The sequence below is a fragment of the Mchenga conophoros genome, linkage group LG13 (assembly GCF_057382185.1).
Source record: "Mchenga conophoros isolate Kocher_MC1m ecotype Shallow Benthic linkage group LG13, M_conophoros_male_GT1.1, whole genome shotgun sequence".
NCBI lineage: Eukaryota > Metazoa > Chordata > Actinopteri > Cichliformes > Cichlidae > Mchenga > Mchenga conophoros.
Genome location: NC_140538.1, coordinates 7318901 through 7342407, shown reverse-complemented (window position 1 = coordinate 7342407; position 23507 = coordinate 7318901). Strand labels below are relative to the sequence as shown.

Here is a 23507-nt window from a genome sequence, read left to right as displayed (position 1 = left end):
CAGGCTTCTTGAAGGACATTCGAAAGCTCTTCTTTGGTTGCTGGCTGAATTTCTCTGTTTCCTCTGTATTATTGTAGGGTCTTTACTTTACAATATAAAGCACCTTGAGGCAACAGTTTTTGTAATTTGGCGACGTATAAATAAAAAGGAATTAGAGTGCCTTTAGTTCTGTCAAGATCCCACAATACTTCAATAATGTTGAGTTCTGGGCGCTGGAGAGGTTATTCAAAGTGTGTTTTTCTGTCCAGGTATGCTTTTACTGTATTAGCAGTTTTCTTGGCATCACTGTCATGCTGAAAAGTTTCTTAAGGAAATGACTTTCACATGTTCATCTGCTGTAGATAGTCTTCTTTTTTTTTTTCTTTTGCCCTTCACTTGTCCAGTTTCATTACATTTTTAAGGACACCCTTGACACCTTGCTGAGATTTGCCAAGTTTGCAGCTAATAGCTCTCTGGGATATTATATTCATTGATTTGGCTGAAGAAATCAGAAAAAATTATGTATTTTTGCGACAGGCTGCTAATAAAATACCTAAAGATACAATTTACAATATTTTTTCTTTGCTAAGTTGTTTGTTATGTGTAGGTACACCACTTGTTGAGTTAGGTGCTTTTTTATGCTTGACCGATTCATAGGTCAGTTAAATAGATTAACAAACACACCAAAAAGCAAACAAACAAAATCATTCCTCTGAAAATGGCCTGGGTTGAAAAAGAATTAAAAAGCAGCCAAAGACCTTCAGAAAATCTATGTGGAGGACTATTGCTGAAGACCACTTAAAAATACAAGAACCTCTGGCTACTTGAAGTCATCTGGGGTGGCTCAAAACTGGAGGCAGCCACTTATTGGCATCATGTATCATATCATCAGATAGTGGAATTTACAAGCTGATGCAATTTGAAATGGTTGTAAGAGCTTACTTGAATACTTTTTAGTATAAAAATAAACCGGTGAGCTAGTACATCCACATTTATTCAGCACAGATGTCTTGGCTGTAGCTCAGGAGGTAGAGCAGCTCATCTACTAATTGGAAGGTTGGTGGTTTGACCCTTGGCTGCTCCATTCACCTATCATACTATCCTCAGGCAAGATGCTTAACCCAAGTTGCTTCTCAAGCACCCAAGTGTGAATGTTTGATCTACCCTTAGGTGTAGAAAAAAAAGTGCTTCTCTGAATGGGCGAATGAAACATGTTGTGTAAAGCTCAAGCAGAGCAGAAATGTGCTGTACATAAACCAGTCCATTTAACATTTTATAGTTCATTTGGTGAAATATTTTCTTCTGTCCCAAAGTGTCAGTAAAAATCACCAGATAAACAAAACATATTTGAGTGGATTTTTATTCTTCTACACTTACAAAAATTCATGTAATAAAAAGTAGTTGCTGTACACCATAAAACACTATAGAAAACATCGTGTTCACCATCAAAAAAAAGCATTTTTCTTTTTCTTTACATGTTTTTTTTTTAAAGAGTAAAGGCACATGTCGCTCCCTTGCAGACCTTAATGTTTTCACACAAGAGAAATGTGGTTTCTTTCCCTTTTTTGTTTTTTTTAACTGGTCTGATACTCATTTGTGTGTATATCTACATGGGTACAGTCATGGTACGATCACAAGCACCCTTGCACACACACACACGCACACACACACACACAAAAGTGGACACACAAGCAGAAAGTTACATATTCACTCGAGGACTCATTCATGCATCAAACACTATTTTCTTTCATGTGCTGAAACTGAATCTAGTTTTCCTTTATACAGCAATTAAAAAAAGAGAGTGTCAAGTTTATAATCCTTTAAATACAGTTATTTAGGCAAAAATAATAGCAACAATAAGAAAAAAATAAACAAGGTGAGGCCAGAGAAAGATCCCTATTAGGCACATTTTTTCTATATACATTTCAAAATAAAATCCCTTGTTGAAACATTAGACAGAAACAGAAGAAAAACACTTAAATGTTGTCTTTTAAACCACACTACATATTTTTGTTTCTTCACGTTCATGTGAAGAACTTTTTTGTGTTGGGATCCCACCCTGAGAGGTTTAATTTTCACTGCTTCCAATGTGACTCCTTCAGCAGGGGAGGTAAATGTCCTCCCACAACCACTGATAACCAACATATCAAATTAATTATGGTACTCGTATGGCTGTCATTGTCCCGTAGCGTGTTATTGTAATACTTGGAAAATGTTGGAAGTTGCAAAATCTGATGAATAAGTGTGGAGAAGCGGGTGAAGAGCTCAAGAAAATTCCTAAAAATGAAAGCATGCTGGGCATGATGGATTGGAAGAAACATGTTAGTCTAAACCAATATGTCCAAGTCTTGGTCCTGGCAGAAAAAAGAAAAAAGAAATATGACACGCTCTGGAAAATATTACGCCATGTCTGACTATATGGTCCATGTTTTGGAAGTGTTTAATGATTGATGTATTCTATTAATGGATTTTTGTCATAAAAATGTATGTGCTACATTTTATATCGTTTTGGAACGAGCTTAACAAGTTGAAAATACTGCTGGCCAAAATTGCTAGCGAATGTCCATCTGCCTCGAATAATGTGCCAGCTTTTCTCACCTAAGTACAGCCAGCACTTGTTGCTTTTAGGAAAGTAGATAATGGAGCACCTGTCTCTGCTACAGCCTGCTGGTTTTTAACAATGAAGTTTTTCTTTTTCATGGGAACACCTTTTAAATAACAGCCATGATTACAATAATAGTGAACATACACACACGCACACACACATAAAAAAGATTACTGTTACTTTTAGAGCCACGAAATAGCTTGAAATAACAAGACAAAAAGTTTTTCTTTCACTGCACAATGAAGCAAAATTGAACCAAAGTTTACAAAGTTTGTTTCCATTCTTTGACTCAAACAAAGATGTCAGACAGAAAAATGAGCCATTGTTTGTTCACCGAGCAAGGACATGGATTATAAAACTAGCTAAGATTCTTAGATTCTAGAAATGTTTTTTTTTTTAGCAGTGGTGCTTGTTGTGCCAGAATTTTTAAGAGATATTTGAAGGTTTTTTTACACTTACAAAACAGTGGGTTGCTTTTGACCAAGATCTTGAGTGCAATGCCTAAAAACAATGAGGAGAAATAAACTGAAGGTAAGAGTACTTAAGATTCCATTCCTGCCATTTTGAAGCCACAAAACTGAGACTGTGTTTGTTTGTTTTTGTTTTTTTTAAATAAACGTAATATTTACTGGTGGGATCAGCCTTCTTTCATGAGGATGGCAAATTGTACAGGTCAAAAAAAACACATCTTTGCTCTGAGGTGTTTCTGTTCAGCTGGAAAACTAATCATTGCTCTGCATTGTTCTTTTCATCTTTCTTTCTTCTTAACCCCCAACCTCGTCCCATGCGGCTCCTTGCCTCGCTCCCTCTTCCTCTTCAAGCCCATTTCTCAGGCTGGACTTGCAGGAAGTGAGCACAATGTGTTGGCCCAGGAGAAAGATAACACAGACAGGAAGAGGCGGGCACAACCTCCCAGATGGACAGGAAGTTGAGTCCACTGTTTGGTCTCACTGATTAGACGACGGAGAAAAAGACAGCGCCGAGGAGATATGGTGAGGCAAACAAGGAGAGCAAAGCTAAGACTGAGGAGAAGGAACTGGCTAAGTGTATATATATATATATATTTAAACCCCAACAGGAAGGCGTTGAGAGGACTTCCAGCTATTGTCTCACTGTTTATCAAAAGGCATTCCAAGCAGGACTGAGTTTTAAGGGAACAAGTTCAACTCCGATTCCTGGGACTGAATAGTAGGTTAAATAAACTGAAATGAAATTACTTTTTTTAAAAAAGAAAAAAGAAACACACTACGCTGTGTGTGTGTTCAGTAGGGTGGTACTATCAGCAACAATTGGTACTAGATTCACAGATGTCACAATAATCACAGACAATGGTGACCTTCTACCTTCGTGGTGCTTTATGAATGAATGCAGAAACAATGGTTTATTTCCTGGGCATTTGTTCGTGCAATAATCTAAAAGATCTGTGATTATTGTTTAAACGCTACCGAGTGCGGCCTTGCGATTGGTTGTTCCTGATTACTTAAGAGACGGGGCAGGCCAAATATCCAGCATATCTGGAAAGGAAAAAAGGAGCTACTTTGGTTTTTGAGAAGCTCTTGTGGGTATTTCTCATATTTATTGACATTTTATAGACAAAACTTCAATTTGACGCCAAGGAGCGCCGTATCCGTTGCTAAGTAGAATATCCTTACTATGTAATGCTAAAATTCAAGGTAGAAATAATCCTACACAACTATTAGGAGAAACTATTACCTAACTTTTAGTAGCTATATTAAGTAACCATCTAGACTATCAAAAAGTTTGGGGTATTTTTCATCTCAAGTTTTATGATCTGATAGCAGCCAAGAAGGTTTAGAGGTTAAAGTTATTCAAGCCACCTCAGAGTCATTGTGGCTGCCCAACTAGCTGCTTTTCCAGCTCTGTGCTTCCTGAGTTGTCTGAATTACTTTTGTTCCAGTAGGCCTCTGAGAATTAGGCTTTCATCTCAACAATAACTGTGATGATGGGTTCTGTCAAATAAACCCTCGGAACATGCTGTAATTCTGTCTGAGAAGCAGTAGCGTCATTTCCTTTCTGTCTGTCGATTGTCTTTTCTCTTTTCAGAGCAGAAGATAACTGAGAAAATGGGCAAAATGACTTACTCGGAAAATGACCTTATTCATATCAGAGGGTTGGTTTCAGGAACACAAAGCGGGAAAGTTTTTTTAAGGTTTTCACCTTAAAAAACAGCAAAAAAAAAATCAGGGACTTCTGATGCTTCTTTTGAATTCTGTTGACTACTGTTCAGACACCTGATGTCATGTCTGGACCTCAGAAAAATCACGAACTCAATGGACACGTCACAAAATAACCCATCGGACTTGACGCTCTGATGAACAAAGTAGACTTTACAGAGCTGAACTTTCCTCAGAGACGGTCTCTTCTAGTATTTCAGATGAAGAAAACATAACTGGCATCTTGCTGTGATCAAACACTTCAAACCCCTTTGAGCTTAAACTCGCGTGGCTGCTCAGAGTTTCCCAGTACAGTAACCCCCTCAAGCAATCATATTTACAAATCAAATCATCAACTACAGATCAAAAATAAAATCACCTCGTTCTCCCAGTGTTCGTGTCCCTTTTGTCAAATTTATAAAAAAAAACCCCACACATCAAAGTTAGAAGAGATCACACGCCGTATACCAAAAGAGACAGAAAAAAAGAACGAAGGGGGAAAAAAAGATCAGCAGTGAGTTGCTTTCACACGCAGCATTTTGCAGCCCCTGTTGGATTGAATTATTACGATTCCTTTAATTCTCTTTGTAGCAAAATGAACTAATCTTCAGAGTCTGCAATATTATATTAGCAATACATTTTAATGTTAAACAGGATATAAGGATTTAAATATATGAATTCAGTTAATCATACATTAACAGGCCAATATGATGGGGAAGGTTAATGCTTATTTTAGGGGATACAAAATGAATCGTTATAAACTTTTCATCTTCAATAGTCTGTGTCTTTTGCCAAAGTCACCACAGGGGGAAAAATCATATTTCAAAATGCTGCTGCAAAATTATTAAATGCAAAAGAAATTAAGTAATTGAGTAACATCACTGAAAGGGACTGGATTATCCATACCCATCCATAACCAACCCAACTGGCTTCACCTGCTTAGACCTTTTTCAGAATAAAAGGGTTACCGTGTAAAACTCACAACACTGCTGTAAAGGAAAATCCTCATGGTGTGGATCTCGTATTGTCACCAAATAATCAGTCCTCTTGCAAATGTATGAAGCCACTATTTCTATTATTTCTATCAAAGATGTCCTGGTGTTCTGTTCCTTTAAAATTTTTCCAATATTTCACTGGAAACAGGAAAAAAAAAGAGCCTCCTTGACTCAACTTCATGGAGCTTCCAGGATTTTGATGAAGCTTTTTCTTTTCTTTTCTTTTGACTGGGAGTGAACAGACAGAGGCACAACACACTAATGGATTCACTGAATTACACATCATAACAGAAGTTAGTCATTGTTACTGGATAAAAAGGAGCTCCCTGATTTTGTTTTGAGGAGCTGGAGAAGTCTCTCAAGAACACGGTTATCTACTGTAGGTCTGTTTCTGTGTGAATGTGTATATTTCCTGCATGCTTCTGGTCAGTATGTGAGTGTATTGCTATGGCTCTTTCTGATTACTGTATCAAGCTGTATGTTTGTTATGTATGTGTATGATTTGTCATTATGTGGTGGTATGTGGTATCAGTACTGATGGTAGTAATCTGGGCCATCTACACCATAGAGCTCTGCCAGGGTCCTGAACCTCGGGCCCCAATCGTTGAGAAAGTCATAATCCAAGTTCGAACCAGTAGAGGAACTTCCCAGAGAGCTGAGACTTCCGGCTAAAGACTCGGGTCCCTCGTAGCCGTAGATGTGGAGAGTGTCATAAGGGAATCCATCTCGGTCGTGATCAGCTTCGTCTTTCTTTACCTCAATCATCGCTGCCATGTCGCCCTTACATGCGGTGGGCTGAGTGTGGTGGGGGGGTTTCTGGACCATGGCGTAGAGTGAGGGGTGGGGACGGTGATCTTGGTGGCGAAGCAGGGAACCGTCATGGCAAGCGGAAGTGAGGATTGAGACATCATAGCTAAAAGAAAAGAGGATAGAGTGAGTAAATTTGCTGATCACATTTCTTCATCACAGAGATTTTCTGGGTACGGACATTTAAATATGTCCACTGACATATTTATTACAGAATGCTTAATGCTACAGCTCAACTATCAAGTTATATTTGATCTTTTTGTCTTTTTAAATATATTTTAGAAAGTCACCAATAGTAATGTAATGTCTTGGCTACTCTGCAACTTAGATATTCTTATATTAACTTGCGTTTGTGGCTTTTATCGGCAAACAGTGAGTTCTGGTACATTTAATATGGATAGTTTACCTGAATTATGTGGATCTCTAGTGATATTTCGATTTAGATTAGGTGAAACTAAGTCAGTAGATACATAAAAGATGATACGATTAAAGTGCAAATAAATGGAGATATAGGAGGTAGCACACTTTATTATTTGTTGTCAAGGATTTTATAATAATAAAAAGATTATGCAAATAAACCATAAAAAAGCATAAGAAACGTTGAATATATCTGTTTCATTTATTTTAAAAATATGAATATCAGGATGTAAGCAATAGAAACATAAACAGTATAAGGTAAAGAGGAATGTTTAAATGTTTAAAAAGCTGTCTATGTTCCAGTAGACAGTTTCAATCCTACATTTAAATAATTAAAGCTCCCTTCAGTTTTTGTGAGCTGTTTTTTTATGCATGGCAGCCACAAAAGAGAAATTAATGACATAAAAAAGAGCATTAATGGCCTCACTGGCATTGCTGAAAGTGTGAGTAAGAAGCAACATTTATTTTACATTTTTACTTAAAATGGATTTTCTGTCATTCTTTGTCAAGACTTTATAAATTCTTGGGTTTTGTTGTTTCATTCAGAGGTCAAAAATCTTTCCTTTGAGAGGATTATAAAGAAAATAGAATCAAATGTAAGTCTGCAAAAAAGGGGGGCTGCTGATAAACCATGTCAGCTCATTTCAGTTATATTCAAGTTGTCAGTTTAAAAGTGTATAGCAGTGCTTCTTTTCATCTGCATACCCATTAGTGTCCATCTCTCCTCCTCCCTCCTCATCGTATGTGACCAGCTGCTCATGAATCTCTCCGCTGTTTTTCATATTGGCCAGAGAATCCTTCTGGTAGCGTTTCCTCATCGCGAACAGGATCACTATGACTTAAAAGCAGAAAAGAAACGTGTGTTTAGAATCTACTCGGCTGACATCCAGCACAGCGAATCAAAACTGCTGTTGGTAGAAAATGAAGACATCAAGAGTAAAACAAAAAGACAGACTGCATTTAATCATTTATCCTTTCAGACCAATGGCTCTATGACTGTGAAATCATGATAGAGACTCACAACCAAAGCAGAATAAGAATGGGGCCAGGAAACAAGTGAGAAAAGTAGAGCACTGACAAGGGAATGAGACTAGAGAGCAGTGCAGTGACGAAGGAGAGAAAATGAGGAATAGATGGTTTAAGGTATCTGAGACGTTCGCCCCAAGCGTGAAAACCTTAAGTGAATCTACCCAGCCAGAGACATGCACAGAGTAACTGCACAAAGAAAGACAAGAAAGGGGAGCATAAAAGACAGGAAGGGAATTTCAGTAAACACAACGAGGGAAGTGGAAATGAGTGTGAGAAAACAACGTGCAGGGGTGTTGAGAAGGAAAGGAAAGAGAAGCAGATGACGATGAAATAAACAATTGTGAAAGAGAGAAACGGGGGGAGGGGGTGTAACAATGGGAGTCTTAAATCACAAAATCAATAAAGAAAAAACATTTGTTTCAGTTCAAGAAACAAAGACAATTATCAGACTTGAGACTTTTAATTATGTCTGTCTCAAAAACAATCGAGGTAGCATGCTGTGCACAGGGCAAAATATTCTAGCAGAACAAGGCCTAACTCTAAACCTAATTATACGTGCAAGATTATAGATTATATGAAAGTATAATCTGACTCGAACTGTGACATTAGTAACTTTAAAAATTCCACTGGAACATCAATCAATCTGTGTTCCTGTAGTAAGCAGCTATGAACAAGTATGCTGTTATTCATAAATGTCTTTTATTTCCACACAGGAACCCAGCTGTGAGGGAGGTGGGTTGCAAAGTGGCTTAAACATGTAGAGCAACTGTGGGCAGGTTGAAGCAGCTATGCACTTGATTAGATATCAACCAATTGGATGTGTAGAAGGATAACAGCTGAGCTCGACTTCATAGTCTGCATGAAATAGCTCTTTGCTATTGTGTGTAAAACAATCTCAGAGAGAATGATGGGCAGCCCCTTACGATAATCCCCTTATGATTTTATCTGCAGGCTGTTACACTAGAGCCGGTCTGATCATTCATAAACTGAAGCTATAACTGTAATTGTTTCCAGAACAACCAGGCTTACTCTAAAATTAAACGAATTGACTTGTACACAACATTATGATGACATTAAAGTGGGTTCAAAAGGCCAAACTTGATAAAAAGTAGGGTAAAAGAAGCTCAGTAAAGTTTTTGATTACACGCTGCATGTCAGTGGGCACAGAGTACAGAGGAGAAGGAAGCAAGAGAAAAAAGAAGAAAACAAAAAGGGGGGAGGGTACTGATTGAGGGGAGGAGGAAGTGGAAGAAACTGGCGACTTAGGGGTGAGGAAATCAGGAGAGAAAGAGAGCGACAAGGAGAGAAGGAAGGATACATTTGACATTAGATTAGGCCCCAAGCCTCGGTCCCGATATGAACCTCTTTCTCTCTCAGCGGACGGGCAGCATTAGCCATGCCTTTTAGTTGAGGGTGAGTGGGACTAATTTAAGTTTGCATGGGAAACCAACAGATTAATCTTTTACAACACATGCTCTGCAGTTTAATAAGCTCTGGAGATATCAGACTTAGAGGGACAAGAAAAGAGAGGGGGGGAAAAAGAAGCCCTTTCTTTAGAGAAGAAGGACTGTGAAAAAATGTCTTTTCGTGTGTCAAACCCGGCTTCATGTGAGAAAATGTGCCTGTGAATGGGGAGCACGCTAAATTGCTTTGGGCCCTGACAGATAATGACAAGTGCATTAAATAGTTAATCTAGCCTGTGTTGGGGCTGTTTGATAAAGAGAAGGAGAGATAGAAGGGGGAAGTTAGGGAGACAGAGAGACCCACAGGGAAAGAAACAGAGGAAGGGGGAGATGAAGGGAAAAAATGAAGGGGAAAAGGCCCGATAGTGAAGGAGTGTATTAATAGTTAATAGGTTGAGTGTTTGGTGGTGCTTGATAAGCAGACGCCACCTAAAGAACTGATAAACTCCCCTCATTACCACTCCTATTCTTCTGCTGCTTTTCCCACAATTCTCCTCTTCCATGTCTCTCTTCTTTAACCTCTTTCTGTCTCTCTGTCACTCAGCCGGTCTCATTCCATCTCAATTCACCGTCTTACATCTGTCCGCCTGTTTCACCACTCTCCACATCCAATATCTAAGTCTTGATATACACTTTTTTCCACGTGTCACTTTGCCTCCATCCCCCCTTATCTTAAAGTTCCTCTTCTTTTTTCCTTCCTTCTTCAGTACATCTCATTCCACATCCCTCTTGTTTGGCCAAGTATCTCCAGTGTGCCTCTCATCCAACATGACAACTGTCTCTTTTTCCCAAAGAAATACAAAAAAGGCAGGGGGCGAAGGTATCAAAGAGAATATTGAGTGCACAACTACAGGCATTATTTTCACATCCGCCGCTGCATTATTCATAAAACCAACAACACCAGAAGGGGAAAACGTTCCCCGCAAAACACAAATCTTATTTATCGCAAAGCAAGGGCAAGTGAATCTGTGCACGTGTCCCGATCACTCAGCACTGGCTTTTTGCATCTATCACTGATGCTGTCTTCATGAATTTCTCTCAGAGAATAACAATATATACAGAAGTTCTCTGCTTACCGGTAATAAAGTTAAAGAAGAACGAAGAAAAGTACTATTTTTACATTACTGTCTGTCTAAACATTTAGGCATCGATCTTTGATTCAATCTTCAAATATTTCACAAAAGCTTGTTTATTATTTGTTGTGTGTAAATGCAAACAACCCAAAACAAGGCGAGTGAAAATGTTGTTTTTTCCCTGTTGTTTAGAATTTTTTTCAAGTCCTATTGTTCATTTTTAAAACTTTTCCTACTTCCAACAACAACATTTTTTTTTATCCAATCTCTATTCCAGGCATAAACATGGCTGTCTACACAGTGGGTTAAAATGTTTCATTGCCCTTTCTGTTTGAAAGTTGTATCTCTTTTTTCACTTCCAGATCCCCTTGGGTGTGCTTTGCTTCATCCATACCCATATTATGTTTGAGTTTTTTCAGCTGCTCTCTCATTAGTTTATTTGGCACATTTTTCCAAGCATGTGACCCCTTTGAGCAATTTTTGTGTTTCCTCCTGGTCTCAAACCAGAGATCTTTCACACATAAGGTGAAAGTGTTAACCACTACACCACAAGACTCACACCCTGGAGTACACTTCAGTGAGTCTCTGAGGGTGAGAAAACACATCTGACCACTGGAGAACAGTGGAAAAATAGATTTTTAGGTAAGATAAATTTCTAGCTTTGAAATCAGTCAAAAAGCTTTTGCATTTCACGAGCCAGACCGAGTTCAGAAATTAAACGATTCTGCAAAATGAAAATGGTTTTGTTTCTGAATGTTTATTGGCTTTGTTATTCCAAGAAAAACAGGAAAACATCTTTTTTGGAAAATAGTCAAATGTTGGAAAAAGCCAAAAATAATTACTATTGTAAGACAGAAGATGACATTAAGCAGGTCCTCTGGTATTAAAGGTGAAAAGCTATAGTCTTAAGAAAAAACTTGTCATTTGGATATATGGATTTTCCTGTTGCATTATAATCCCATCATTATGTGCACTGATATTGCACATGCCATTATGTGTAACTTGGACAGATTCTACAATACGAATGCAAAAAAATGCAATAAATATTTCAATGCATTTCCCATACTTTCAGCATAAATGCAAATATGCTGGGAATGATGTGTTTTCACCTTTCTATATATTCTAACACAGACAAGCATAAATAAACTTAAAACAATATAGAGATAGTTACTCAAGCAAGTTCACATGCAACCAAATCAGGATCTATTACCTAATATCATAACAACTTAAAACTTCATTTTCACATCATATTCATGATGGACGGTCTAAAAAAGGATGCTGAAAAACCATATATATTATTATGCTTTCTTCCTGTCAAAATCTGACACCTACAATACCCAGAATGCAACTCAACCACTGATAGATCTGTCAGATATCTGTTCGGGTTTCTTTTGGCCTCAAGCAAAGATGAGCAGAGAACAGACATCATTGCTTTTTATTAACTCCATACCCGCACAACTTCTAGTCATCTGTGACATCATTGAGGTTCAGATTTTATGCAGCTAAAAAATAATTTTCTTATAAACATTAATACTCTTAAAAAAGCCTGTATACAGACTATAGCATTAAAAATCTCAAGGTTAACCCTTTAAGGTGGCTCTAAAAGTCATAACAATGAAACAAGGTAGAAAAAACAAGTAGTATAACAAAAAAGTAAAAAATAACTTACCGAGAATTGTCAGTATGCAAAGCAAAATGGCTGTCAGGGCATGAACACTGACTCCCATTCTCCGAGCCTCAGGTTTGCAATAAGTACGATTCCGGTTGGGATCACACTGACATATCTACAACATATTACCAATCAGTCGGTCAGTACCTTGCCTGAATGTCCATTTACTGAACATTCATTGAAGCTACATATTTACTGCATTAAAACTGGGTTTACAGAGACAAGACATTTCATCTTTACAATTATTTAAAATTATCAGTGCTAAAATAATCTCAAGCAGCTTTCAATATCACACACACAAAAAATGCATACCCCAACTGATACTGTGGAGACGCTGCTCTTGGAGGGATGTCCTCCGTCACTGACCCTTATATCCACCTTGTAATTCTTGGGGTCATCCAGGCTGAACGGGCCCTGTTTCACAATGAGAGCTGCTGTGCCATCTATACAAAGAGATACAAGAAAATACACATAGTAAGTTAAGTACAAAATATCACACCACCTTTGCTTCACAAATTTCCCTTAATTTGCCTCACCCATCACCTCGTTTCACTAAAGCAAAACTAATGCTCACCTGCTCAGTCTACAAAGTCTATTTATGTGAGTCATGCTGAACAGATAAGACTAGATTTGAGATAAGACAGCGAGGAGAGAGTGACTAAATAAAGGCAGAGAGATCATTTGTGGTTACGGCTTTGATGCATTTCAGATTGGAGTCAATTAGGATCATAAATAATCACAGAACATAAAAAATCTGCAAAAGCAAATCCTACAAGGAGCCAAGGCGGTTTTTAAATGAAGTGGCAGAACAAATGTATTAACATAGATCACTCTCCTTTGCAGAAGAATGTTGTTGTCATTGGAAATATCTCTTCATTACAGACTACTCTGTATGTAATTTGGTCTATCAGTGACCAGACAAAGTCTGATACAGAAAACTTTGGTCATCTCATTGCCGTCGTTTACATTTTGATGCCTCTCCATCGATTCTTTTCTGCTTTTCTTGCCCCTCACCCCCCATTTCCTGGCACATGGGAACCCCCAGTGTTAAGACAGAGGTTTACCTTCTCACTCCCATTCAACAAGAGTAACTGCCATATTGACTTGTTGTAATAATGTATGATCTTCAGTTACAATAAAAAAAGGCACCTTGAGATTACTGTTATTGTGACGTTATTAAAAAAGCTATGAAAAAAGAACTGAACTGAATTGCAGTTTTAGTTAAAAGAAACTTGTTGAGTAGATTACATCGATGTCCTTTTCATAGACCTGAGCAACAATACAGTCATTAGTCAAACTCCTGGCAGGCAGAAATTTCCTGCCAAACGCTTTCCTCCACAATATCCCACCACTAGAGGAATTTCAGAGAACACAATGGCAGGAAGGACCCTTCTGAATACTCTCAAATAAAGAAACACATTCAGTAGCTTTGGTTTAAGTTCAAGTTCAAACAAAAACAACTTTGCGATTTTTGACATTTGGACTTGAAGTTCAAATCCAGAGTGTTTAACAGAAGCCCTGATTTTTCACCAGCATGAATAACTTCCTGCCTGAAAGCATTTTCACAAACACTTGCACAGAGTCAAAGTGTGTTCTTACACTTAAAGTCCTTTAAAGTGTTGCAATTCTTTTTCATGTACAAGTATTTCCAGCGAAAATCAGGTCACACTGTCTTGTGTGATTTATATAGGGGAATACTGAGAATGTTTACTGAAAAGATCTAGTCAAGTATTTGTTCCATTGTGTGTTGAACACCCAATCATTTCTACCTTGGAAATGAAAATATATTAAATACCTGCACCACAATTTAATTATTTATTTATTGTTTTTAAACTCTTCATGAAGGATATGTGATATTGTTGCTCTTTGAATTTGCAGTTGAAAGAATGCTCATGAACACAAATGAGTATATAAACTCTAAAACTGTGCTGCAGGTATTTCAAGTGTCCGTGTATATGGGAAAAGCAGCAATAATGAATACAGGAGAAGATTCAGTTCTGTAACAATTCCTCAATGCTGTATGGGAAATAAACAGTGATGACACTCTGGTGGTATCCAACCACCTTTTTGCATTGATCTTTAAAATATGCAGAGGTTACAGAGACACACTTGTGTGTATTATCCCAAAAGGCCAAGAGCACATAACATGCAGGACAGTGGAGCTCATTTCAAAGAGAAAAAAGTACATGATAACAAAACAAAAAACCAAACATCAAAAAAAAAAAAAAACATGCTTGAGAAGCACTGCAATTTCTATTGTTTTTAACCATTTATCTTCACTACAAATACATTCTTTATCTTCTGAATTCTGATTTCTCTGCACGATGAACTAAACTAAATGATGAGACAAAAGCACGAACATGAATGAGACTAGTCTATATACACAGAGTCTTCCACATAATTTTGACTCTATTCCCAGTCACAGGACATAGGGATGAACAAGGTTCTGCATATAAGGTGCTTAACTAAGTTTACTATCTCAATAACCAAGATAAACCAGATAAAGCCTGTATGACAACATCTGCAAAGGTATGTGTGGAAGGATATGGTTGTAAATGAATCCTTAACTAACCGAATAAAAGATGAAACAGCTTCTGTCCGCCCTTCATCTCATCCCTCCTCTCCGTCTCGTCTCCTGCTCCGTTTTTGTTTGATTTAATCTCTTTCCTCTCTCTCTGGATATTTCTCACTATCCTCTCTTTCTCTTTCTTTTTCTATTTACATATTTTTCTTCCGGCATCCTATTCATCTTTTCTTATTTTGTTTCCTTGTTTTCCTACCTCTCCTTCCCTTTTGTCTGTCCAGCATTAATGGGCTAAGCTTCATGTAGTCATGTGGTCGGAACATGGAGTCCTGTCACTTCACTGTGCAGCTACATTGACTGTTGGAGTGTGAGATTCTTTGTGAATCCCATAATGAAGGTTGTTTTTTGCAAGTTTTAAAGAGCTGGTAGTCGATGAATATTTCAAAAGCCTTCACTTTGCAGCTCTTGTTGTGTATGTGTGTGTTTGTGTCTCTAGGCCATGTTTTAGTTTGTGTGTTAAGTGGTGTGAGGTGTTGTCAGATGGGTTTTGGGGGGCACAGTCTTGAGCCACAGAGGAAAACATCGGTTTGCACTGACAACCAGCACTTTATCAAACAGCTACCTTCTTCTCTCTTCTCTCCTTTTCTCTGTCCCACCTTTCTTGCATCCCTGTTTCCTCTTCACCTTTTTAACCACTGCTCTTAAAATGTGGTGTTTCTAATGTTCTTTCATGTCCTCATCTTCTCTTGCTACTTTGTTCTGCAAGTGTCCTTATTTCATTTTTCATCCCATGCTCTTCTTTCTTCTCCTCCCCTCTCAAGGCACTGCTTTTCCTCCCTCTTCATTAGTTTTAGTCCTCTTTTATCTCAGGTTCTCATCTACTGTTATTCTCCTTCTTCACCCTGGCGTTGTTCCCGCTAGTGCAGGGTCCGCTCTTCGGCAAAGGTTTCTCCATTTGGTTCTGTCCAAGGGGTCCTCGGGTGATGCATTGACAGACTTAATGTCTTCCTTGATTTTGTTGGTCCACCGTTTCTTCAGTCTGCCTCGAGACTGTTATTCTCCATTTAGTTGTCTTGGATTTTCTATTTTTCCTTTCCTTCTTTAATCTTTGCCTTACGTAAAGCATCCATTTCAGTTTTATCTTCATTTTCTTTTTTTCTTTTACTGCTTGTAAGTCTCTTTTGATTCAGTTCCTCCTGCTCTCCTCTTAGTTCTGAACTTCTTGCCTTTTTTAAAATCTTTTCTTGCACCTAAGCCTAATTTTTCCTTGCTTTTGCACTACTCTGTCTTTCTTTCCTCCTTCAGTTCAACAAGTCAACCCCTCTGGGCACGTGCACGAGTGGAATTTGTTGAGTAAAATTCACATCATTTTTCTGTTTATCTTCAATATGGTTCAGGTTTCAGATTAGATAGATTAAATACTAACACCTTACCTAAATGTTTCATCTGATTACCTTAGGCTTTCATTTACTTATATATATTTTTTATTTCTGACTGCAACAGTTGGTATGAATTTCCCTCTGGCTGTCATGGATAATAACTGAATATGATGATAAAAATCATGAATGCACTTTTACTTCTGCTGTTATGTATCCTATATTGAATGACCTCTCCCCTAAAGCTGATACCAAAAAATTTCTCTCAGGATCATACCTCTTCATATGTCACATCAGTTAATTCAAGCTAAACCTTTTTCATTTGTAAATATACAGTACACCTACATATTTTTCCCCAAATGACATCAGTACTATTCACTCTTTGAGCTCTTTGCATATGGAATAATCAAAATGAGATGTCTGCATGCTGGCTCCAACTAGCTGGTTCATTTTAGTGTCTACAGACATACTACATCCTGAAAAAGACCACTTGCATCATTTAATGAATGAGAATCAAACAACCATCATGCCTTTGAATCCTTTGACTACTTTGAAGACATTAGTTACAGAGGTTTTAGTATTGTGTGTGTTAATATTAATAAGTTTTCTCTGATTAAAATTCTTTGTTCATCCCTAATATATTCCAATGTGTTAATTACTCCTCATTTAATGAGAAAAACTAAAGCATGATATAGATATACTAAATTAAATGAGCAAAGTAGCATGTCAGCACAATCCATCCTAAAATACTAACAATACTGGTCAGTTTTACATGTGACCTTTAGCAGTTTCACTGTTTTTTAAGCACAGGCGTAGACAGTTCATCTTCATGTGCAAAACATAAGACGTGCTTTTTTTTTTCTAAATTAAATGTAATCACAATTAGCATCACAATTAGCACTAAACCTGTAAATCAGTTAGCATGTCTAATTTAGATATTCTTATCGTTATATTTTGCACATTGAGAAAGGAACTCCCACTGAGAAATTTTGTCACTGTTCTCTTGGTAAATACCCAAAGTAATTTTTTTATGCCAAAACCCAGTTTGCAGTGCTACAAGTTATTAGTAAACCAGGCCCATAAAATATATATCACCAGTCTGTCACAGGGGGATCATATAGAAGCAAACAACTCACACGCACACCCTATTTAAATTAACCACTTGCTAATATGAATGTGTTTTGCCGTACCTGGTGAGAACCCAAGTAGGCACAAGGAGATCATGCAAACTCCACACAAAAAAGACCCTAGCCAGCCACTGAACTTGAGCCCAGGACCTCTTTCTACAGTTTCCATAGTTAGTAATTGTCCACTTGATGTAGTTTCTCTTTTTTCCGTCCTTGAATGTATTATAGACCTCTCAACAGCACCACTTTGTGTTACTATGCTCATTGAACATCATCAGCTGTGACAAGGTTACAACACAGAGGGAGTTATCTTCAAGCCCATCGAACTGATAGCTCTCATTATTTCCAGTCTTTGTTGTGCATTTTAGATAGTACTTATGGTCCCAGACAGGCTCTCAAAATCTCCCGTCTGGCTTAAAGAACTGGAGGATGTTTTTGGAAGTTAAAATAATTTTACATTTCAAAAACAGAACATTGGGCTTCACATAGAATTCCAGTTGTTGCATAGCAACAAGTTCCAAGGCTAGTGCTTGCTCAGAGCACCATTTAAAGCAACAAGCAAGAAAAGAAAAGTAAATAAATGTTCAGTACACAGAAGGACTTACTGCCATAGTTTCTGATGGAGAAGTTGGAATTCTCACTCGCCAGACTGAAAGTGAAGGCAACTGGCTGATCATCTTTATCTGTGGCAGTCAAGGTTCCAATTATCTGAGGAAAGACCAAAAAATGACTCTAAAATTAACCTTTCTGCACATTGACTGCACATTTCTGCAGTCAATGTGTGCAGTCCATATATGTAAATTATATATGCACTGATTTATGCAGACATGTATGGCATGCATGTGAATCATTGAGTCATCGACTGCCATGTACATGGCACGTGGCAAAAACACCATTTTAGGTTGGGATCCAAATTTCAGATTATGTATATTAAAGTCACAATTGGAAAAAAAATCAAATAAAAACTTAACTGTAAATAATGGAGAAACCTATTGTAGCTTCCCAGGCTCCGTTATTGAGGAGACAGACAGTTAAATATGCGTTTAGGCTTTTATGTAAAATGCATTCATTACCCCAGCTCATCACATGCTTGGCTTCACGTGAGTTTTAATTCAGAAGACACATCAACAACAATTCAGCATGATCTGTTGGCGTTTAGTTTCCATTAAGATGCATCCTCTAATAATAAGAAACAAGCTTCTCCTCATGTTTTCTCCTAACCTGACACAGCAGATGGCTGCCTTTCCCCGAACCTGGGTCAGCAGAAGATTTCTTCCTGTTAAAAGGGAGTTTTTCCTTCCCGCCATCACAAAGTGCTTGCTCATAGCAGATAATTTGATTGTTGTGGGATTTTCCTGAATATTTAGAGTCTTTACCTTATAGTATAAAGCCACTTGAGGCTAATGTTTTTGTGTGATTTGGTACTATATAAATTAAAAAATATAATTAAAATCTATAAATAGTATAGATATAAAAACGATCACCTCTTACCGTATTAGACTCGTCGTTCTCACATATATAGATGTCGTCAGCTCTGAGTTCAGGTTCATTGTCATTCACATCCTGAACATTAATATTAACTTTTACAACTGACTCTAAACCTAGAGAGGAAAGAAAACATCACATTAATGACACGTCTAACAATGAAAATAGTCCAAATAAATGCACAAAAGCTGCAAACAGAGATTCAAGAGGGCATTCAGTAGTGATAGTATAATTTAGTCTCATTCAGTATTTGCGGAGGAGATGCAAATGTGGAAACAACTGCACTTTTTGTTTCTGCAACACTTTGTGTCATTTATCTTAAAATACTGAAGCCACATAGAAATGAAATATAAAAGTTCTTAAACTAAGGATTTAGTTGTCATTTACCTTGATGCGCCAATGTAACAGTGACTAACTATGCTGGAGATTAGTGTGTATATCTCTGTCACTGAAGGACTAGATTAAAGGTCAAGTAACTGAAAGCATTTCTATTTGTGAGCTGTTTGTTGGACAGCTATTTTCGTCACATTAAAGCATCTTTTACATTTATTTTATATCACTGATGTTCTTTTTGAATATTCATCTTTTGATAAATATGTGAGTCTCTTTTTTGTCTCTTGTACTAAGATTTTGAATCTATCTTTAGTACAGAACATGTACTGTATACCGAGGACCTTGTCAAGCTCAGGGGACCATTGTCTTCCTTAAACGCTGTGACAAGCCACTAAAATAGATCTCTGTATTTCATTCATTGCTGATCTAAAAATATAGAGTTTGGTTTGGAAGCTGGAAGTGAACAAAGAGGCAGTCTAATGTGATTTTCCTGCTTACTCTCTCCTTCTCATGTGGGTCGACCAGGTGTTATGGTGGTGTGTTAAGTCTGTAAAAATCCCTGTTAATGTGTTACACTCCCATCCTTCAATAAATCTACAAGAGATGTTCAGCCAAGAGAACAAACTGTCTTTTTTGGCCTTTGTACTTTAACTCCCTCCCTGTATGCACATTGCTGTTGTTGTAAAACACGTGGTTTCAATTTTTCATGTGAGGATGTATTGTTTAGAGGAAAGGGATTAATAAACCCTGTACAGCTCTTATGAGAGTGTGTGACATACCACTTGGCTCCTCTTGCGCCTTAACTTGAAACATGTGTGTGGGCTTATCCTCTCTGTCCAGATTTCTCAGAGTGTACAGTTGACCTGTGAGTCGGTTGATACCGATAGGACAGTCCGGCTGCATGATGGAGAACCTAAACAGAGAGACCAAGATCACTCTAACAAACACTTTACAGGATTAGTAACACTATTACTTATTTTGGGGAATGAGTGCAGCATACTGTATGGTTTTGTTGGCTCTGTCAGGATCTCTGGCTTTGATGAATCCTATGTTGTTCACATGCATTTCTTCCTTCACGTTAAAGCTGTACATGTCCTCAGAGAAGATCGGTGGCTCATCTACATCTAACACGTTGATGTTGACCTGGCAATTTTAAATGATTTAAATGATTGCCAACAGTTTAGACCAACATTGGAAATGTAATTGTACTAGGAATATGAAACTATGAAATGTTTTGTTTAATTTTTTTTCTATAATCCTTTACACAGCATCACACTGTGTCCTGCTAATCCGAATCTGTGAAAAGTATTTCTTGACAGTGAAGCATTAAATACATTCCTCAGCATTGATTCTCTTTTTTTAGAGAATGAAAATCAAGTCGGCAACTGTCTTTGAAGATGGCTAAAGTGATCAATAAAATAAAGTAAATAATCAATTTGAACTGCAAATCACAAACATTCACTTGCTGACTCATGAAAGTTACAGTTGCCCTGTTTGATATTTACCTGTGCACTGGTGATTGCAGCGTTTGTGTTGTCAGCGGGAGTTTGGACATTTTCTTTCATCCGGACAGTGAAAGAATAGCTGTTTGTCTTCTCAAAGTCCAGAGCCTAGGGAGCAAAGATAGTGTGAGTGAGTAAGCAACATGTCAGTGCTAATTAGATTAGAATTGATAGCTGTGACTCTAAGCTTCAGTGCAGAGTCAATACTATCTTTATTACATAAATATACAAAACAGTGTTCGTAGTGGAAGGTTGCGCTCTTTCAAACATTAAATATTTGAGATTTTTATTGTCGTTAATTTCCATTTTTTTAAGGCATCTGAAATTAGATTATGCTGTTTGCTTAAAGTTCTCACTAACACAGAACTCAACTGTATGCTGTGTGAATCTGATGCATTTGGGTTCTGTTACAATTTCTTTCAGTCTTCCACAAAATTAATAGTAGTCCTTCAACAATATGTTACTCTTTAAGCCTGTCAACTTTAAATCTTTTGACCTCATTTTCCTAGGTCTTTGCTTGTAACTGGGGACACACTGCATTAGCACCTTAGTGGTTTTTTTCTTCATAAATGTGTCTTGTACACCTGCATCAGTCCACCAAGGACAACTAACGATTTCAGGTGCAAAAAGGCTGTAAATGTCACAAATCAGTCTATGCAACCTGTGTAGCTCACTTTCCTCAATTTTTAAAAGGTTCTATATTTTTGGGTGGGGGGCAACAACAACTTTTAGTTGCAAAGTTTTATGGAAACATTTTTACATTGGCAAATATAAGAGCTCTTACTGTCATATTCACATTGGCACTATAATTTATTTCCTATGTATTAGAAATACACAGATATTCTTATTTTTTCTGGCAGACTCTTTTATCAGTGAATGGGACACTAAAGGTAGAGAGGAATATTCTGCTAACTGGATTATTCATGGTTACAAGGATAGTCAGTCCCAAGGTATCAAAGGCATTTGTAAACAGCTTAACAAGAATAAGACCTTAACCACAGTGTGGCCAACAGCTGGCTTATTCTGTATGTGTAAACACAGCCGTTGAGAAAGATGAGAAGGGCTCGAGAGCTGAGGGGAAGATTGAGGTACGATTTGATTCCAGGCCAGCAAGGGTGCAAGCCATTACAGAGCTCATTTCATTAGAATACATTTCCAGCTCTCTGATGTCCTAAATACTTTATCTGAAGAGCACAACCCAGTGAAGTCAACCTGCTAGAAATCCCGCAAGCATAAATATCTTTAGAAACCAGAAGGAGGCCAGATTTCAAGTCAGTCTTAAACACGTCACACCTTATACATCCTGCAGGAAAAAAAATCTGAAATTTGACATTGCACCTTTTAATGTTATATATAATTAGTGGCCATGCGGTGGCAGAGTATGCAGGAAGGCTTCAGAAACCACTTTGAAAATGTCAGTACATTAGTATTTTGAATTTGTGGAAATCCTGTCACCATGCTGTGGCTATGATCCTCGTTGGTAATGGTAGACTGCAAATCTATTTTTGTGCTAAAGCTGTTTGGGCATGAGGTCCCATCAATTTGGATGCTGTAAAAAGTGTGAGGATACAACACTTCCCAAAACACTCTGATTTACTTGTGTACATATATAAATAAAAATAAAAGCGAGTTGCCCTTTATGTATTTTAGGATATGCATCCATTTCCTGGTGCTGCATGGAAAGACTAAGCCAGTTTACATAGCACATTAAAACTAAATTATTGATTTGATTACATAATATTTATGCGCAATATGTGTTCATGGGGCAGCACGGTGACATGGTGGTTAGCACTGTTGCCGCACAGCAAGAAGGTCCTGAGTTCAATTCCACCATCAGGCCGGGGTCTTTCTGTGTGGAGTTTGCATGTTCTCCCCGTGTTTGCGTGGGTTCTCTCCGGGTACTCCGGCTTCCTCCCACCGTCCAAAGACATGCAGCTTGTGGGGATAGGTTAATTGATTAATCCAAATTGTCACTAGGTGTGAATGTGCGAGTGAATGCGAGTGTGAATGGTTGTCTGTCCCTATGTGTTAGCCCTGCGACAGACTGGCGACCTGTCCAGGGTGTACCCCGCCTTTCGCCCTATGACAGCTGGGATAGGCTCCAGCGCCCCCCGCGACCCTGAAAAGGATAAGCGGAAGCGAATGGATGGATGTGTTCATGAGGAAAATGAACACACTAATAGGATTTTTAAAAATCTATGTATTGCAAAACAGATGGTCATCAGACTGATAAATCTGCTTTTACAAAAGTAATAATATTTCACTAATTTCACCGTTTTTTGTTTGTTTGAAATACAGAAAGAAAACCCACATAAAAATAATGTCTGATGCACATTTATAATATAAATTACTACAATCCCTTGATTGGTAGCAATGGGTCAAGTAGCTAATTGAGTTTATAAGCCTGGTACTGATTAAAATTGATCATGTATAATAAAATTTTTAAAGGCAATCACTCAGGAATGGTGCCACTCCTCGTGGTAGCATGAATGATGAAATTTCACCTTTATCATATTTTGACCAACAACCAAACAACTTTGGCAGAATAACATGTTTGAATCAAGTTAAATAAATAAAAGAATAAAATGAAAGTCAAGGTTTGTTTCAAAATAATTCAAATTAATCCAATGAAATCATCATGTCTTTTAAAACCATAAAATAAAGATGAGGTTGAGCAGGTCAGAGCTGTTTGCGTGCACAGGGAAAAAAAATGCTGGGAACCATGTCTCTATTTTATCCCCAAACTGGAGACAGCAATTACAAGAGAGAAATCACTCTCTAAATGAATTATACAAAAATATGGGACAGCCATGGCAGTTCAGGAATGTTAAATTGAAATACAACAGAGAATTATACGTCAAATATGGTTGCCCCACATTCCTCTTATAAGCCAAACAGGAAATGAACCAGCAGAACTGTTGCACAGGTTCAGCTGGGTAGTGATAAACA

General features: G+C 37.7%; 1 protein-coding gene across 3 annotated transcripts in view; it reads right to left on the bottom strand.

Moving 5' to 3' along the window:
* Positions 1–1321: 1321 nt before the first annotated feature.
* cdh5 (cadherin 5) overlaps positions 1322–23507 on the bottom strand; it is a 69133-nt gene continuing 46947 nt past the window's right edge. For all 3 annotated transcript variants that reach the window (XM_085296215.1, XM_085296214.1, XM_085296216.1), the window contains 9 exons: positions 20562–20666; positions 20057–20199; positions 19836–19969; positions 18730–18839; positions 17844–17946; positions 12524–12654; positions 12212–12326; positions 7683–7815; positions 1322–6666 (listed from right to left, as the gene is read on the bottom strand). In XM_085296215.1, the coding sequence (XP_085152341.1) occupies positions 6282–6666; positions 7683–7815; positions 12212–12326; positions 12524–12654; positions 17844–17946; positions 18730–18839; positions 19836–19969; positions 20057–20199; positions 20562–20666 (1359 nt within the window). In that variant the 3' untranslated portion in view covers positions 1322–6281. The remainder of the gene's footprint in view (positions 6667–7682; positions 7816–12211; positions 12327–12523; positions 12655–17843; positions 17947–18729; positions 18840–19835; positions 19970–20056; positions 20200–20561; positions 20667–23507) is intronic.